This window comes from Mus caroli, chromosome 6, assembly GCF_900094665.2.
Source record: "Mus caroli chromosome 6, CAROLI_EIJ_v1.1, whole genome shotgun sequence".
NCBI classification, from domain to species: Eukaryota; Metazoa; Chordata; class Mammalia; order Rodentia; family Muridae; genus Mus; species Mus caroli.
Genome location: NC_034575.1, coordinates 139,285,868 through 139,302,002, shown reverse-complemented (window position 1 = coordinate 139,302,002; position 16,135 = coordinate 139,285,868). Strand labels below are relative to the sequence as shown.

The 16,135-nt window shown below is 39.7% G+C and overlaps 1 protein-coding gene across 1 annotated transcript in view; it reads right to left on the bottom strand.

The window, feature by feature from the left end:
- The window catches only part of Pde3a (phosphodiesterase 3A), a 247,770-nt gene that overhangs the window by 15,920 nt on the left and 215,715 nt on the right, over nucleotides 1-16,135 (bottom strand). Inside the window, exons 7-14 of the mRNA XM_021165315.2 lie at nucleotides 14,006-14,091; nucleotides 11,418-11,572; nucleotides 9,423-9,560; nucleotides 6,705-6,816; nucleotides 4,345-4,458; nucleotides 3,996-4,195; nucleotides 2,987-3,190; nucleotides 1,730-1,885 (exon numbers count right to left, since the gene is read on the bottom strand). Coding sequence (XP_021020974.1) covers nucleotides 1,730-1,885; nucleotides 2,987-3,190; nucleotides 3,996-4,195; nucleotides 4,345-4,458; nucleotides 6,705-6,816; nucleotides 9,423-9,560; nucleotides 11,418-11,572; nucleotides 14,006-14,091 — 1,165 coding nt within the window. The remainder of the gene's footprint in view (nucleotides 1-1,729; nucleotides 1,886-2,986; nucleotides 3,191-3,995; nucleotides 4,196-4,344; nucleotides 4,459-6,704; nucleotides 6,817-9,422; nucleotides 9,561-11,417; nucleotides 11,573-14,005; nucleotides 14,092-16,135) is intronic.

Below are 16,135 nucleotides of genomic sequence, written 5' to 3'. Positions count from 1 at the left end.
ATACAAGCCCCTCGACATCACTGGTCAGAGGCACTGCCCTGATGGCTAAGACGCCCAGAGCAAGACTTTGCTCCTTGGTTTTGTTGACTGTGCAGTCTTGAATTTTTGGTTCACGTTCACGTGTACATGTAGTGAGACTACAGATGTGCATCACAACTTCACCAGTGCTATGGTTTGAACGGAAGCCTTCCTGTACACTAGATAAGCAGGCCACCGGCTGAGCCACATCCCTGAGGTGTTTGCCTTTTGTCTCAACTGTAGAAAGCATAAACCATTTTCTTGCTCAATTCAAGTTGCTATATTAGTCTAGATTTTGTTTGACATAATATCTTCCAGTAATTATATGGTTTTAACTTTTTGTAGAAATTTTTGTCTTTAACTGCCAAATATTTATGAGAATAAAAGTAACAGGAAATAAATAAAAGGTTACCTACAAAATTTAAGAGGATTTATAAAATTATAAGCCAGGGTTTGTGAATTTTCTCATTCTTTTATATTTTTCTACATTTTAACATTTTAGTATTAATAAATAAAATCATTACTAAAATAGGTAATATACTATTTTTAAAGGCATAAATGTTTTATTTTGCATATGAATGTTGACTACATAAACCTTAAAAGTTTACTCTAACCCCCCCCCCCCCGTGTAAGTACCATTGATTATAAAGTGCACCATTCTGGTGGGGCACCTTGAACACTAACAAGTTTTATTTTCTGCTATTGGCCTGAACTCTGTCTTCAGTAACTTGGGCAGACTTGTTAGGGACCCCCTGGCCCCTTTCTTCTGAGATCTGACCTCATCCTCCAGCCTCAGCAGTTCCCGTCTCAGCCTCCCTTGCTGGGATTCTAAGCTTGGACCACCACGTCAGCTAACACCTGTGGTCTTTAGATCACTCGAGAAGAATTGAGCATTTCTTATCGATCAGCTCTGTGTTAAGTACTTGAGAGGATTTCCCTGCCCAACCTCCATAGCAATGTTCTGGCAAGCCTATTTTTAAAGTTGTATGTGTGCTTTTTAACATCTGCTCACAGTCCTATGTCATCTATATTTATCCCCAGGTAAACATCTTCACTTTTCACATTCCCTATGTCACTAATACCTCTCTGTTATCCGTACCCATTTACTTCCATGTTTTTCTTAGGAACGTGGTTCAGACTATAAATATAATTAGGACAATGTAGGCTTCCATGGGGCTGGTCATCCGTGCTTACCAGCATGAAGTGGCTTTGCAAAGGGTCTGTTAGTGCTTATGTTCTCGAGTCAAATAAAGAGTCTGTGTGTTTGTGAGCATACATCTACACATGTGTGAATGCACACCCACACCGGCACCTTTGTCATGCACTGCTGTTATTTTGCTCTACTAAGAAAAAGCAGTCATTGGCATGTTTCCTTATACATGTCTGAACATCTGAAGATGCATTTACTGCAATAAATGAACCTGTAGAAGCTCAGCATTCAACAGGCATTGATAACATATCATTAAATCACTCTGTTATACTAGCACTGTTCTGCAAAATGCCTTCAGATAGTTCTACCTCAATGCTCAATAGTTTAGTTCATTTTCACACATATCATTTTTAAATTCCTGCTGAAACTGTCCTGTGTTTCTCTGGGGCAAGTGTACATAGAATGTGGATTGGTTATGTGGCATGGCTTGAGAGAAGCTTTGTTGAACTTGTACACAGCAAGGACACAGCTTGTGACAGATAATGCAGCTCTGCAAGTTACCTGCTCATAAAACTCACTGGCGATGCCCTCTGTCCACCGCAGGTGGAGCTCTTTGCATTTAGCAGGCCCGTTGATGTCCGCCAGCTTTATACACATCTGACACACCAGGAGACGGTCGTTTTCATTGGTCCAATCTATCCCAACATCATCGTTCACCTGTTTGAGGCACAGAAACAACATTTTCTGTTTCCACGTCCCAGTTAAACATGAGAAAGGACAACAGAATTTCATTATTTTCTTACTGTGTGGGAATCAAACCATCAAACATGAGAATTTTGGATACTAGATCTAATATCATCAGTTTGCATTAAAAAGAAAAGTAATGCAACTCATTCGAAATTATTACTTACTGAACTTATAAGAAATCTTGCTTAAAAGTCTTGTTTTGTATGTGTATCTAAAAATATACTTGATCATGTGTGTTAGTGTGCATGTGTGTATACATGTGTGTGCATATATGTATGCCTATATGTGTGTATGTGTCTTTGTGTGTCTATATGTGTGCATATGTGTGCATGTGTGTGCATATGTGTGCATGTGTGCATATGTGTGCATGTGTGCATGTGTGTGCATATGTGTGCATGTGTGCATATGTGTGCATGTGTGCATGTGTGTGCATGTGCCTGTATGTAGGCCAGAGGCTTCCTCAGGAGCCACTCCCTTGCTTTTTGAGACAAGCTATCTCTGATTAGGCTACTGTCTGGTGAGACTCTGAGAGCCTCTGTGTCTATCTCCTCAGAGCCGAGGCACTCATATAACATATAATATACATGAGTACTACTGTGCTCAGTTTTTTATTTTTATTTTTTAAATGTGGGTTTGCGGGGTCAAACTTAGGTCTTCATGCTGACAAAGCAAACATTCTCCTGTCTGACGCTTCTCCCCAGGACCAAGTAAGAAACTTTCTTGAATGAATACTTTGGCTTTTATGTTTGAGGCATATGACATTTTACCTCACGATTTCTTTCATCCCTACCACTGTTGGATAACTCACCTTATACACTGTGGAAAGAATACATCAAACAAAGAGCAGTGAGAGCTGGTAGTTTATAGAACGAAGCCTAACACAGACAGTCAAGACCTCAACTTCTTGGGCATCTAGCCTCAGAGCGATGGCTCTCTGCCAGCAGGAGGATAAATATTTCAACCATTTCTTTCCCATAGAAATCTCATGGAAATCGGGTTTTGATCAATATTTTGATTCTCAGACACCTTTTAATGAAGCCACAAAATGAACACAGATAGAGACCTGGTTACCTTGGCGTTAAATTTGGCTACAAAGTCAAAGTGTTTCTTCAGGTCAGTAGCCAAAATTGCTTCGATGACTAGGAAGCGGAAGTGCTTGAACTCCACGTGGTCCAGGTTAACTAAGAAGTTATACTCTGGCCGGGACATGAAGAGATTCCAGGCTGCAGCCGCGTGATGGTTCTCCAGAACAGAACGGTCGTTGTATAGCACCGCCTAGCGGGGAAAAGAGGCAGGACAGGAGGGCCCAACTTTTTAACTTAAAAAGGAATCACAAAAGACTATGGAAGGCTTTAAATTAAACATTTTTATGTGGGCTATGGACAATCGTATTATCTTAACCATTGATGCACTTTTATTTTCCAGCATATAAGTTTCTCCCCTTTAAACTTTTTTTGCAAATTTTATTTCTATATCTTATATTTATATTGTATGTAAGTTTTATATTATACATATAAAACATAATTATAAGATGTTTTATATTATATGTTTATTATATATTTCTGTATATTATATATATAATTATTTTCTTTAAGAAATTTTTTGTATAGGAAAACCTTGTTTAGGTAAAAAAAAAATTCACCCTAATGTATGAGATAAATGGATGATAAATTCCTTCCAATGAATATGCATGCCATGAAAATATTTTGAAAGAATAAGTTTTACATGCAAAAAGTCTCCTCATACTCTTAACAGATGAAGGAAAACATGGCTTTCTAGTTTTTTTTCAGAAGAGGATGTAAGATATCTTTGCTTTGATGGGGATATTCACTGTTAGTCATTTGTGGTGATTCTCCTCTACGAAGGCAACTGAGAAAAGACCTTTGTACATAATGAGATTAAATATCTACCATGACTGTCTTGGCACAAACCATGACATCTTTAGAAATTAACAAGGCCTCTAAAAATTCTGATGACTAAGTATAGTTTGGTGTCTATACATCATATTTGTGAAATTAATGTTATTCCATAAAATGTAGAACCTAAATTATTATCTCCTCACGAAAATCTAAGCCTTTACCTGAGGGGCACTAGTGGCAACCAGGAAAGCATTTGTCCTCCCTGGGTGATCGTAGTCATGCATGGCTGCAGCAACGTACAGAGCCATCAACTCTAGGGCTGGAATATTCCCAGACAGGCATCCATATTTGTCATCTGGCACATGATACATTTTTGAAAACACATATCCCATGTGTCCGTGTGTAAATCCACTGTCAGAATCTGAGGAGAGGACGTGAAAGTGAAAGGCATTCTTTAAAACTGTGAAGCTGGGATTACCTGATTTGAAGATACAACATGCAAACCACAAATACAACACACAATTGGCGTTCCTGGCTTTGGTAAAAAGCACGGGCATAGTTCATACACACCGGAGTCGCTTGCTGAGCCGTGATCACCAATCACACTTGGGAGGCCAGGAATCGGCTGCGTTGTGAGATACCACACAGCATGTAAAACATCGGTGGCATGGATTCTGTTATGATCTGTAATGATGGGAAGGAGCAAGCACACATCAGCTTGTGAACTCTGAGGTCCAAGGACAAAGACTGCCATCTACTGGATACAGATTCCATCCTTACACTTCAACACTTCAGGAATGGCATGCCAGATTTTCTAGGACAGGGACTTTGGGAAATTCCACATCATTTCTACAGTGACAAGAAACCACATCTCGGCACTTATTGTGCATGTTGATATCCAAAATGGAAAAGCCAGTGTCTGGGTCTTACAAAAATAAATAAGTCACTCATCAAAAAATGGGAAATCAAAACATAAAGTAAGAAACTTTGAATTTGGGGAGTTTCTATTTATACTTGAATACTAGCCCAGTCTTCCCCACGGCCTCATGAAACACTACAGAGAACACAATATTCTAGGCCATAGCAAAGTGGCATGACCACACATCACAGTATTTGTACACAGTGTGGCTTCCAGGTAAATTCAATAAGACCAGCCAATTGAAAATAAAAAATACCTTTGGAAATAAAACAATAATTTGGAAATCCTGCCTGGATGTAATTGTCCTTTAGTTTTCCTGTGGCTTCCTTTCTGAAGACGTTTATTTATGTAACTCCTTAACCCTTGTGAGATCACTAACATTTATGTCACTTGCTGGCACCTGACCAGGCTGAGCCCTGGGAAAGTCACATTAAAGGAAGCTAGGCTTATTGCCAGATCCTCCCCCTGCCCCCACCATCAACCCCCTTTTCATCTTTCTCTTCCAACTTCCATGACCTCAGCGGCCAGCCTTTCCCAAAGGACCTCGCATCAGTAAAGCACCTCTTCCCGAGCTGATTGGTCTACCTCACCCATGCTTTCCTGTAATTCTCAGCACTTCTCAGTGTCAGCCTGCATTCTCCCTTCTCCATTCCTGCCACACTATGTGCTAATGCACTTTCGTGTGGTTATTCAGTGGGACTATTTTAAACCATTAAGCTCTCGAAGCCAGCATGTTCATGTCTTCCGAGATACTTGCCAATTATTTGTGTCCAAATATAAGTGTTTTTAAATTTTAGCTTTAATTTTTTTTTTGCTGTTTTGGTTTGTTTCTGCTTTTAAGACGGGGTCTCTCTATACATCATTCAAGCTTGTTTTAAACTCATTATCTGCCCAGGATGACCTTGAACTTCTGACCCCCTTCCCAGGCATCCTGAGTGCTGAAATTACAGACATATACACTGTTTACATTGCTCTGGGCATTGAACCCCTCAGTTCTTATTTGCTAGGCAAATTTTCTACCAACTACGTGACACGCCCAGTCTTTCAAGTCTTCATAACGACAAATGACATGAGCTTTTGAAGTTCAATACGCCTAAAAGCAGACTTAAAAGAGAAAACACATTTTAAATGACACATGTCCAGTAATAGTGTATGAGTTATCGAAGCCAACACAAAGAACACATTCCTAAGATGTATTCAAAATAGTAGATTGATAGGATTGCTTTTTCATCTATGTATTTATTCCTTTCAAGCACATATGGATTCCACATTTGTTGTATTTGGGTCTTTGGGCATTTTCTTCAGCTTCATACACTCTATTATAAGTAATCCTCATGTCTATATGCGGTGATTGAGTGGATTGTATGTGGAGAGTTAACCTCTCCTTTGCACCATGTCTTCATTATTATAATTTTGTCAGTAATCTACACCAGAATCCTTGACAGTGCCCTCATCTTGAGATTTCCTATTTACCTGATTTTTTAAAGCTTTCCCATTACCTGTTTTTTTTTAATGTCTCTTCCTCTTTATAGCATTAACTAAACCACCATCTTCCAGCCCCTGTAAACACTAGCCTGATTTAGCTCATCAAGAAAACATCCATTGCTCTTGCTTTAGTTGTTGAACTAGTCAAATACCATGAAAAAGTTTAAATTCACTCAATAAAAGCAGGTTATTATTTAATGAGAATAAATATAACAGTTAATCTTACCTTGAACAACTATGAGAGATATACAAAGCACATAGTCTAACCTTTTAAAAATCATCATCCCATTTAATCCTGACCCTCATGTAAAGGAGATCTGAAGACACCATTCTTGGTAAAGAAATGTGGCTAGAGGAAGTGTGTAAGGCTCCAGGTCTCTGGTGCTGTGTGATGAGGACAACAGTCATAGACATCAGTACAATGAGTCACATAGAGTGCACACAGCATCGGCCATTGATGCCTTGACTTCCCATTGCTCTCGGTCAGTCTGACAAGCATGCATTGGATTATCTTACTTATACTCACAAGGAATGTCCCTGTATCCGATCTCCAAAGCATGAAAGTAATTCATAAACTCCCTAACCGGGATTTTAAAGGCTTCAAAGAGCCCCATGTCTTCAAACAGTCTGTATGATACCTGGAAAAGGGAAAGACAAGGCATTGTAAGACATCACTCACTGTGCTAGAGAGGGAAAAGCTGAGAGTGTGAGTCCATCAACCATATGGATATGCTGAGCGAAGCTATACTTCCAAGAAACACAATGAAGGTTTCCATGTCCTGACCCCATGCAGTTCCTTACCATAGGGACTACATCATTTATCATCAAGATAAATATTGTGCATAAATCCCATAGACATCCAAGAAGCCAAGAACCCCAGCAACACTAAGAACAATGCACTGAGGTACTAAATTGAGTGACTTCTAAATGTTAGAAAATAATATGCACATGACATGTGCTAAGCCAGGCCTGGCATCTGCCACCGACAATCCCAGCACTTGGAGAGGATGTGGCAGGAAGCTTGCCATGGCTTTGAGTCCAGGATAGGTACAGAGTTCTTCCCATTATATTTGATGTTTTTATTTACCCAATATTTGAGATACTGTGTATAAACACTAACAGAGTTAGGAAAGCATGCTGCTTCAACAATTAGAGTAACACACATCACCTAATGAGACCCTTCCCCTAGTCAGTTGGAACTTAATAATTATTACAGATACTTCTCAGGGTAGCTTTTGAGACTGATACTATGAATTCCCAATATCTGGTAGCAGAGGATGCTGAGCCCAGAGAGGCTGAACAACTTGTAGATCACCCAGTTGATATGGAGCAGAGCCAGAAGCCAAACTGTACATGTCGGTTTTAGAGTTTGTAGGCTTAACTGCTTCAAACCCCTCAACCATGACTGGGAAGTCAAAATGGTTAGAACTTCAAATCACAACAATGATTTCAAAGATTAAAAAAGAAAAGAAAGAAAGAAACAAGTTCTCACAATATAGCTCTGAGTAGTCCAGAACTTACTATATAGATCAAGCTGGCCTCAAACTCACACACATAAGATTCCCTTACCTTTGCCTCTCAAGCACTGGGATTAAAGGTGTACACCACTATGCCCAGCCTTCCCATGATGAACTCTATTCTAGAGTCTTATTTTACAACAGGACATTGTTATCAAGGTGCCATCAAAATCAAACACCTAGTGCTTCATGTACAGTCATTCCAAACTTATGAAATAAGAATCATGAACTTGGCCAACTGTGTTCACCAAAGAGTAAAAATATAATTTAAAATTTGAAAGCTGGAAGAATGACTCAGAGGTTAAGAACACTGGACACTCTTGCTGAGGACCCAGGATCAAGCTCCAGAATCTCCAGGGCATCTTATAACCATCTGAAACTCAAGTTCCAGGAGACCTCATGCTCTATCTGGCCACCACAGATACTAGGCATACAGGTGGTATACAGGCTTACATGCAGGATAAACACTACTACACATAAATAAAATAAGATGAATGTTTGCTAAAAATAAACATGTGAAACATCTAGACTTAAAGAACTCAGCAAGGCCAGAAACTGTGGCCAACATGCATATGGATCTTCACGTGGGTGCTAGGAGCTAAACTTGCATCCTCCGCAAAAGTAATAGTTGCTCTTAATTAGTGAGCCTAAATTATTCATATTTAGGTAGCTATTTCATTACACAACCAATTCATCATTTGGCTTCAACTTTTGAACAAATATATTTAAATGTTTTCCTAATGTTCCGATGTTTCCTTTGCATGTCCTCCAAGCAATCCTTCAGAAGGGAACTCTTGAGAGGGTCTCCCTTACAGAAATAAGACTAACACATTTGTCCAGCACTCCAGACACTCAGTCTATATTTCCTGTAAAAGACAGTGATGGTTTGATTTTCAAACACACACAACTCTGATGTTTCACATGCTAGTAGTGGAGAGACATATTTCTGCTCAGTTTCTTATTTTTCATGAGGTCTACGCACTGTGACTCTCAGAAGTTTAAAAAAAAAGTCACCACATACAATTATAGCAATGGATCCATCATAAGCAGGCCAATTTCCTCTTTGGCTCAAGTCTATGAATTTCATTCACCTGTCCATCTTGCTTATCTATCCTTGCCTCTGTTTCCTTTGTCTTGGACCACCAACCAAACAACATACATGGCTCGACTTAGACCTACATATATAGCAGATGTGCAGCTTGGTCTTCATGTGCATTCCAAACAACTGGAACAGGGGCTATCCCAAAAGCTGTTACCTATATATGGGATATGTTCTTCTCTCTGGGCTGCCTTATCTGGCCTCAGTGGGAGAAGATGCACCTATTCTCACAGAGATTAGAAGGGCCAGGGTGGAGGATACCCAGGAGATTCCCACCTGCTCAGAGTAGGAAAGGAATAAAGGGGAAGGATTGTGGGAGGGAGTAACCAGGAGGGGGGTCAGTGATCAGGATATACAGTGAAGAAGTAAAAAAATAAAATTATATTAAAAAAGAATTACATAGAATCTTAAATGTAGACTACAACATCCATTTGATATTCCAGTTTCTTTGGAAAACACACAGCCATAGAACTTACCAGGTGTTCTCCCATAAAATTTCATGTCTATCTGTATATCTGCCCATGGGTACTGAGAAAGTAGGATTTTTTGTTTGTTTGTTTTGTTTTTTACAAACCAACAAACTGTTTTCTCTCGTGTTTCATGTCGGCCACTTGAATGCATTTCTTACCTGGCTCAGAATACGGCCACATTTTCTTCCTATATTTTCCATTAAATCAAAAATTGGAAAATTCCAGGTGTTCAACTGATCCATAATTGAGTCCAGGTTATCCATGACCAAGGGTTCTGGAGCAAGGATTGGTTTGTCCTGTAATGGAGATGAAGATATGTGAACCACATATAGTTTTTCTATTAAAAAAAATCATTTTGTTAAAGTTAAGAAACAACTGTATCTCTCTGAAGTAAGTCTATACATCTTTTTTTTTTTTATTTATTATATATAAGTACACTGTAGGTGTCCTCAGACACTCCAGAAGAGGGCGCCAGATCTCGTTACGGATGGTTGTGAGCCACCATGTGGTTGCTGGGATTTGAACTCTGGACCTCTGGAAGAGCAGTCGGGTGCTCTTACCCACTGAGCCATCTCACCAGCCCCAAGTCTATACATCTTAAAATCAGTAAACGAACAAAAAATAGGAAGAAATAAGCCTAGAGTAAAGAGGCCAGCCAGCATTGAAGCCAGTTCAGACAGGCTTTTATGGGGTTGGATGCACGCTTGTCTCTCTTGCACGTACAACCCAGCCTAACACAGACATTCCTCCCAGCTTTACTACTATAGCGTACTTGCAAGATTCTCTAATGAAGACTGAAGAATGTCAGAAAATCCTGTTATCCCCAATCCTCCTTCTCTCTGTACTTCAGCAAATGTGTCTGAACTATAAGACCTGGCTTATGTTGGACCCTTGACGGACGTGCATGAGGAGGATGGCACCTTCGCCCCTCCGCTTTAACTGCATGTATATTTCAGCCATTCAGATCACCATTATTACTGGAGAATGACAGCAGCCACATCTTTCAGAAATATCATTTCATCCCCGTGACTTCTTCTCCCCTAAATAACTTGCTCTATGTAAATGCAAGGACATGTGTACAACACCATGTCTTAAGTCAGGATACACCTATCTTCCTACTACCACAAATGTTTTTAAAAGTAGAGAAAAACATCCGTTAATTTTTTTTTTATCTGAAAAACTGCTTTAAAGTGTGAGTAGCAGAAACATAATGAAAGAAAAATGATAATAGCAGCAGCAGATTATGGTCAGGTCAGCTACTCTCTGCAATTGGCAGCTGTGCTTAACCTTACTCAAACATGCACCAGTGAGTATCTTTACACCAGATATGTCACCATCAAAGGACCTCTTAGAATCAGTAAAAATCTTATCTAACTTCACAACGAAAATAAGTGCTGGTTCCCATTGTAATTCAGGGGGCATCAAGGGTAAAACAGAAGATGCCCTAAGAAAATCAAACTGTCAGTCAATCCCTCTTTCTAATGTTTTATTACCATTTAATATTATGAGTTTAATTTTTTCCTTTTTCTTATTCAGTTCTTTATTACATTGTTTGTACTCATATGTAAAAGATGAGTACATGGGGCTGGGAGATGGCTAGGCAGTGAAGAGCTTGCCAGGCAAGCATAGCAGCTGAGTTTGATCTACACAACATACTTTTTAAAATGAGTGTGATTGATTACGGGGCACTTGTAATGTCAAAGCTGGGTCCTAGGGCTCAGTGGCTAGCTGCCCAGTCTTCTTATTGAGCTCCAAACCAGTGAGAGACCCTGTCTCAAAATAAAGTAGATGGAACTTGAATAAAAGCACCACTGGTTGTTCTCTGATCTTCATTCCCATGTGTGCTCACTTGTATGTGTACCTGCAGACACAGGCATACACACACAGACAGACAGACAGACACACACACACACACACACACACACACACACACACACACACCTTGCTCTTTTCACTACCAAGTAAAGTCATCATGAAGAAACCAAGATACTCAGAGAGAGGAAGGCTGTACTAATACACTTGGAGGCTACAGACATGTGGTTCCAGAGGGATGCAGCTATAAACCTAAAGACAGCAGGATCTATCCCCAAGTCAGTCTCTGCAATGGAAGCAAGTTCTCATGGAAATGAATGAGTTTAGTGATATGGGGCTACCAGGAAGATCATGGTCTGGGAAGTATAGGTGCCACAAGCCGATGCTTTCCTCTGGGGTTCTCTCTGGCACTCAGCTTCCTCTTCATTCTGCAGAATGTCACTGCTGTCACTGTTGTTGTTTGTCTCATAATCGGAGGTAACTTGACAAGTGTCATCTGCAGTGGAAGGAGAAAGGCCTGTTATAAGAGATGGGGAGGGGCCGCAAGGAAGTAAGCCCTCCTAAGACATTACCATCCGATGACATAGTTAGTGAAACTGGCTTTATGGATCTCTATGCCAAGAACATTGTAGAGAGCAGATGAGGGTGTTAGAGTTCTTGGAATTGGAGTTATAGACAGCTAGTAAACCACACAACATGGTTGCTGGGAACAGAACTCCAGTTTTCTGGGAGAGCAGTACATATTCATATATTCTGTGCAATCTCTCCATCCCCTAATGAGTAGATAGGAATTCAGCTATATGATTTATATGACATTCAGTGGCTCTCAACGATAGATCAGTCATTACATTTAAATTCCTTCGTCCCTTCTCTCTCTCCCTCTCTCCTCTCTCCTCTCTCCTCCTCCTCTCTCTCCCCTCTCTCCCCTCTCTCCTCTCTCCTCTCTCTCCTCTCTCTCTCTTTCTGGTAATGAGGTTCAAACTGGGGCTTCACACATGGCCTCAAGAACTCTACCACTGAGTTACATTCCTAGGTGGATTTAAAATTCTATCCTTCTACTGCATTAAGCCAGGAAACAGTTGACTAAACACTAGTTATGGGCAGATGGGTTGGGAACAATTCTATTGACACACTTTGGAATGAGTGGTCTACAGAGCAAGAAGCAAGTGACTTACACCCATGAATAGACAGATCTTATGAGTACAGCCCAGGTCCTAGGCTTCCTACTTGTTTAGTCTCCCCCATTATCTCTCCCGAAAGTTAGAAGTCAACTGTTAGCTAAAAATCCAACCAAAGAATACCAGTTGTCTAAAGACTATGCCTCTAAGCAGTCACCAGGAAGAATGAGATATTTGTAACATTGTCTCAGGGTTCTCTTTTCTCCCAGGATAAAATCAGGGACTAAGGGTGGCAGCATGAGAACTCCACTGATCAGGTGCAGTTCCTCATCTGTGGAGAACAGGGAGACACTGCAGTGGGAGGCCATGGTGCTATGAGAGTCCTCAAAGGTATGTGACCTGTCCCGCTCACTCTGTCAGCCCCGGAAGACTTGGAGGAACATGCTAAGTCTTCAAAAGGCTACAGGATGACCACACCAGTCATTTTCCATCGGCTTCTCCTTGCCTTTTGTATACTGCTACACAATAGTCGCATAGAAAAAAATTACGTCAACAGATTTTGCTTGACTGTATCTACCAAGAAACATTGACCAGGACATATAATTATTTCTGATGGTGGCATGACCTTAAACTCTATATTTCATAGATACTTTGTTGTCTGCCTTGTATACTTTCAGCAGAGTAAAAGCAAGCCCACAGAGCTGTATTAACAAAAATAATTAAGACAATGGTCATAAGCAGTAGCTACTTATAGTGTCCCCGTAGTTCAATGGAAAACAAATGCATCAAATAGTTTATTTTTCATTTTTTAAAAATTTATTTTTATTGCTATTTATTTTATCTGTATGTATGTCTCCCTATGTACTCCATGTGTGCAGTGCCTAAAGAGGTCACAGAGAGCATCAGATCTTTGAAGTTGGAGTCACATGTGGTTGTTGAGCTACTTGATATGGATGCTGGGAATCACACTCGAGTCCCTCTGGAAGGGCAGTCTATTCTCATAACTCCTGAGCCATCTCTTCTCAGTTCCCTCACATGGTTTATTTAATCTCTAGGTGATCTTATAGGGTGGATATTTTTGTTATTCTTCCATTTTGCAAATGAAGGAACTAAGGTGCAAAAATGTAGATAACAGATGAACAGGGAACAGAAGACGGGGTGATCCAGGTTACAGTATCCCAAGGGAAAAAAAAATCTATGATAGCATAAACAGTGGTACAATCAGGGTCATATCTTAGTGCCTAAGTTGTGAGCTCACTAGAACATGCTAGGACAAGTACCCCTCTAATGAACAAGGCATTAAGACATATATATACAGTTCTGTACATTATACAAAGGGGCCTCTGACTTTTAAAATAATGTACATTTGTGTGCAAAGTACAAAAATGTTTGGAGGAGTCCTACATCAAAACTTCGCTATGAGTTAAATTTAGATAGTGGGTTGAGAAATTTTTTTATTTCCTTGTTTGTCATTTTAAATTTACATACTTGGGCCTGGAGAGATGCCTCAGAGGTACAAAGTATTTACTGTTCTTGTAGAGGAAATTCAGTTCTCAGCACCTACATCAGGGGGCTCACAGTCAGTCATAACTTCAGCTACAGGGATCTGCTGACCTCCATGGATATCATACTCATGCAAATAACAACATTCCCCACCCCACACATATACAATTAAAAACTTTAAAAAGTTAAAATTTATGAATATGACCCCCCAAAAAAGTCAGGAATTCAAGTTGACTTTTTGGTCAGGAGCAAAATATAAAAGAAAATGAATTGAGTTTTGAGCAACAGAAGCCAAACTAGTGTATTACCTGTTCTGTTTGGTTTCAGCATGGCTGGGCCACTTCTCTCTGAGGGTCCATCAGCAGGATTCCCTTGCGAATAAGGTCTGCCACAGCTGAGAAAAGGTGGGAAAGCCGTAAGTACCATAAGTACCTCTGTACATTTTAATACCCTTAAGCACAAAGTATCTTCATAAACACCAACTTGTTCTTTGTCTTGGTCTTTCATCGCTATAACAAAAGCATTAAGATATATACCTCAGGGAGGAAGGACTAGTGTTAGCTTCTGTTATTAGGATTATCAATCCATGGTCAGCATTTCTACTGCTTTGAGACAGAGCTTAGACAACATAGTGCAGTAACATAGTGTTGCTTACATCATGGCTCACAGAAAGCAAGAGGGAGCTAAGGAGGAACCAGGGATCAGACACATCCTTAAAGGCACACTACCGGGAACCTAACACCTTCATTGAGGCTCTCATACCATGTTTCCAACATCTCCCAACAATCTGTCCAGTTATAAGGGTATCAATAAATCCATCCATTAAGTAAGAGCACTCTAGATCTAGCCATTTTCCAGGATTCCCCATGTTTTGTACTGAAATCACAATAACCACTATCATAAAAACATCATAGTCTTAGACTGGTGTGTCTAATGGAGAAATTCACTTCGCTTTACATGTGCGTGCTGATGTAGGTCCTCTTCAGAGAGTGATTGATAGGTAAAGGGGCTTTAAACTTCATCTTTCTCTCCTCACTTTCCTCTTCTCTGTCCTTTTCAGTCCACATATCTAAGTTGAAATGCTGCTAAAGTTGATAAATTATTGTTTTTAAATACTGGAACAACTGCCATTTGCGAAGTGGATCTGAAGACCTTGATACATGTTTGACTATGAATATCTTCTCCAATGGGATAACTTTAGAGTATTGTTGGTCTATTTATTTCTTGGAATAAATAGTCAATTTCTAAACAGTCTTTAGTAACAGGACAGCGAAAGTTAAAACAGTAGGACCAGTATATTAATTTTTTGGCCCCAAATAAATGTATTTATTTACTTTAGATTTTTTTAGTACTCCTTTAAGTCCTTAAGAAACTAAACAAAGGAGAAGGACGTTTTGGGGAAAAGCGAATGACTGATTATACAAACTGTTGTTGAAAAAATAAATGGGCCAACATGATCTGTGGACAACCAAGAAGACGGAAGGTTCTAGAGTAGTGAATGCTGTCCCCTCACAGAGGGGGGCAAAACACAAAGATCTTTTTGTTCTATTTTCTCAACAACCTGACTATTTTACAAGTCAAAAGGGAATCCCATCAAACTACTAAGTCCCAAAACTGGCCCCTCCTTTATACCTGTTAACTATTTTATCATTAGATCTTAACTTTCTATTTGGTGGCTGGGCTCTTTTCTTCCGCATAATATATATAGTAATCAGGAGGGAACGTTTTAGTCTCACGGTTACTTAACTTCAAGACTAGCCAGCATAATGGGGAAGAAAATACTGTAACATCAAATATTTACTATCTAAATGTCTCATTATTTTCTCAAGGGTGCATATGATAAAACTATACATGACAGTGTACTGTCCTACTAAGTCAATTAGGATTTCAACCCTGAAATATAAACAGAAAAGCATTATATGGGAAGTATTTCTAGTGGGGACATTTGCCTTCGGGGAAGAAAAAGAAGAAGAAAAAGGAGTTACAGAAATCAAAAGAAAGAGTGTGCTAACTTATGACTTCTAATCTTTCGTGAAAGCTAAGAGGGAGGAGCTTTCATTGTCCGACACTACCTAAAAGGACTATGAGAGCGACTAGTTCAAATAGACCAGCTTCTATTCGAAGAGAAAAAAGAAAAACAGAAAAGAAGAGGAAAAAAAAAAACCCTCACGCTTGTTGCAAAGGCATTACAACAGCCAAGAGACTAGGGTTCAATGCCAAACCCTTCGAGTTCAGCAGGGGAAACCACAATAATTAGTCGTGTGTTTCTGGAGCATTCTGTGACTACATGGGTGGCTGCCTTGAAGGGAATAATAAAACCTGGTTTGGATTATAGATTTATAAAGCCCAAACAAATAAAATACACACTACTGGATTTCTAAACATTGCTGAACAAGGAGACAAAGAAATCCTCCCTCCCTCCTTCTCTCTCTCTCTCT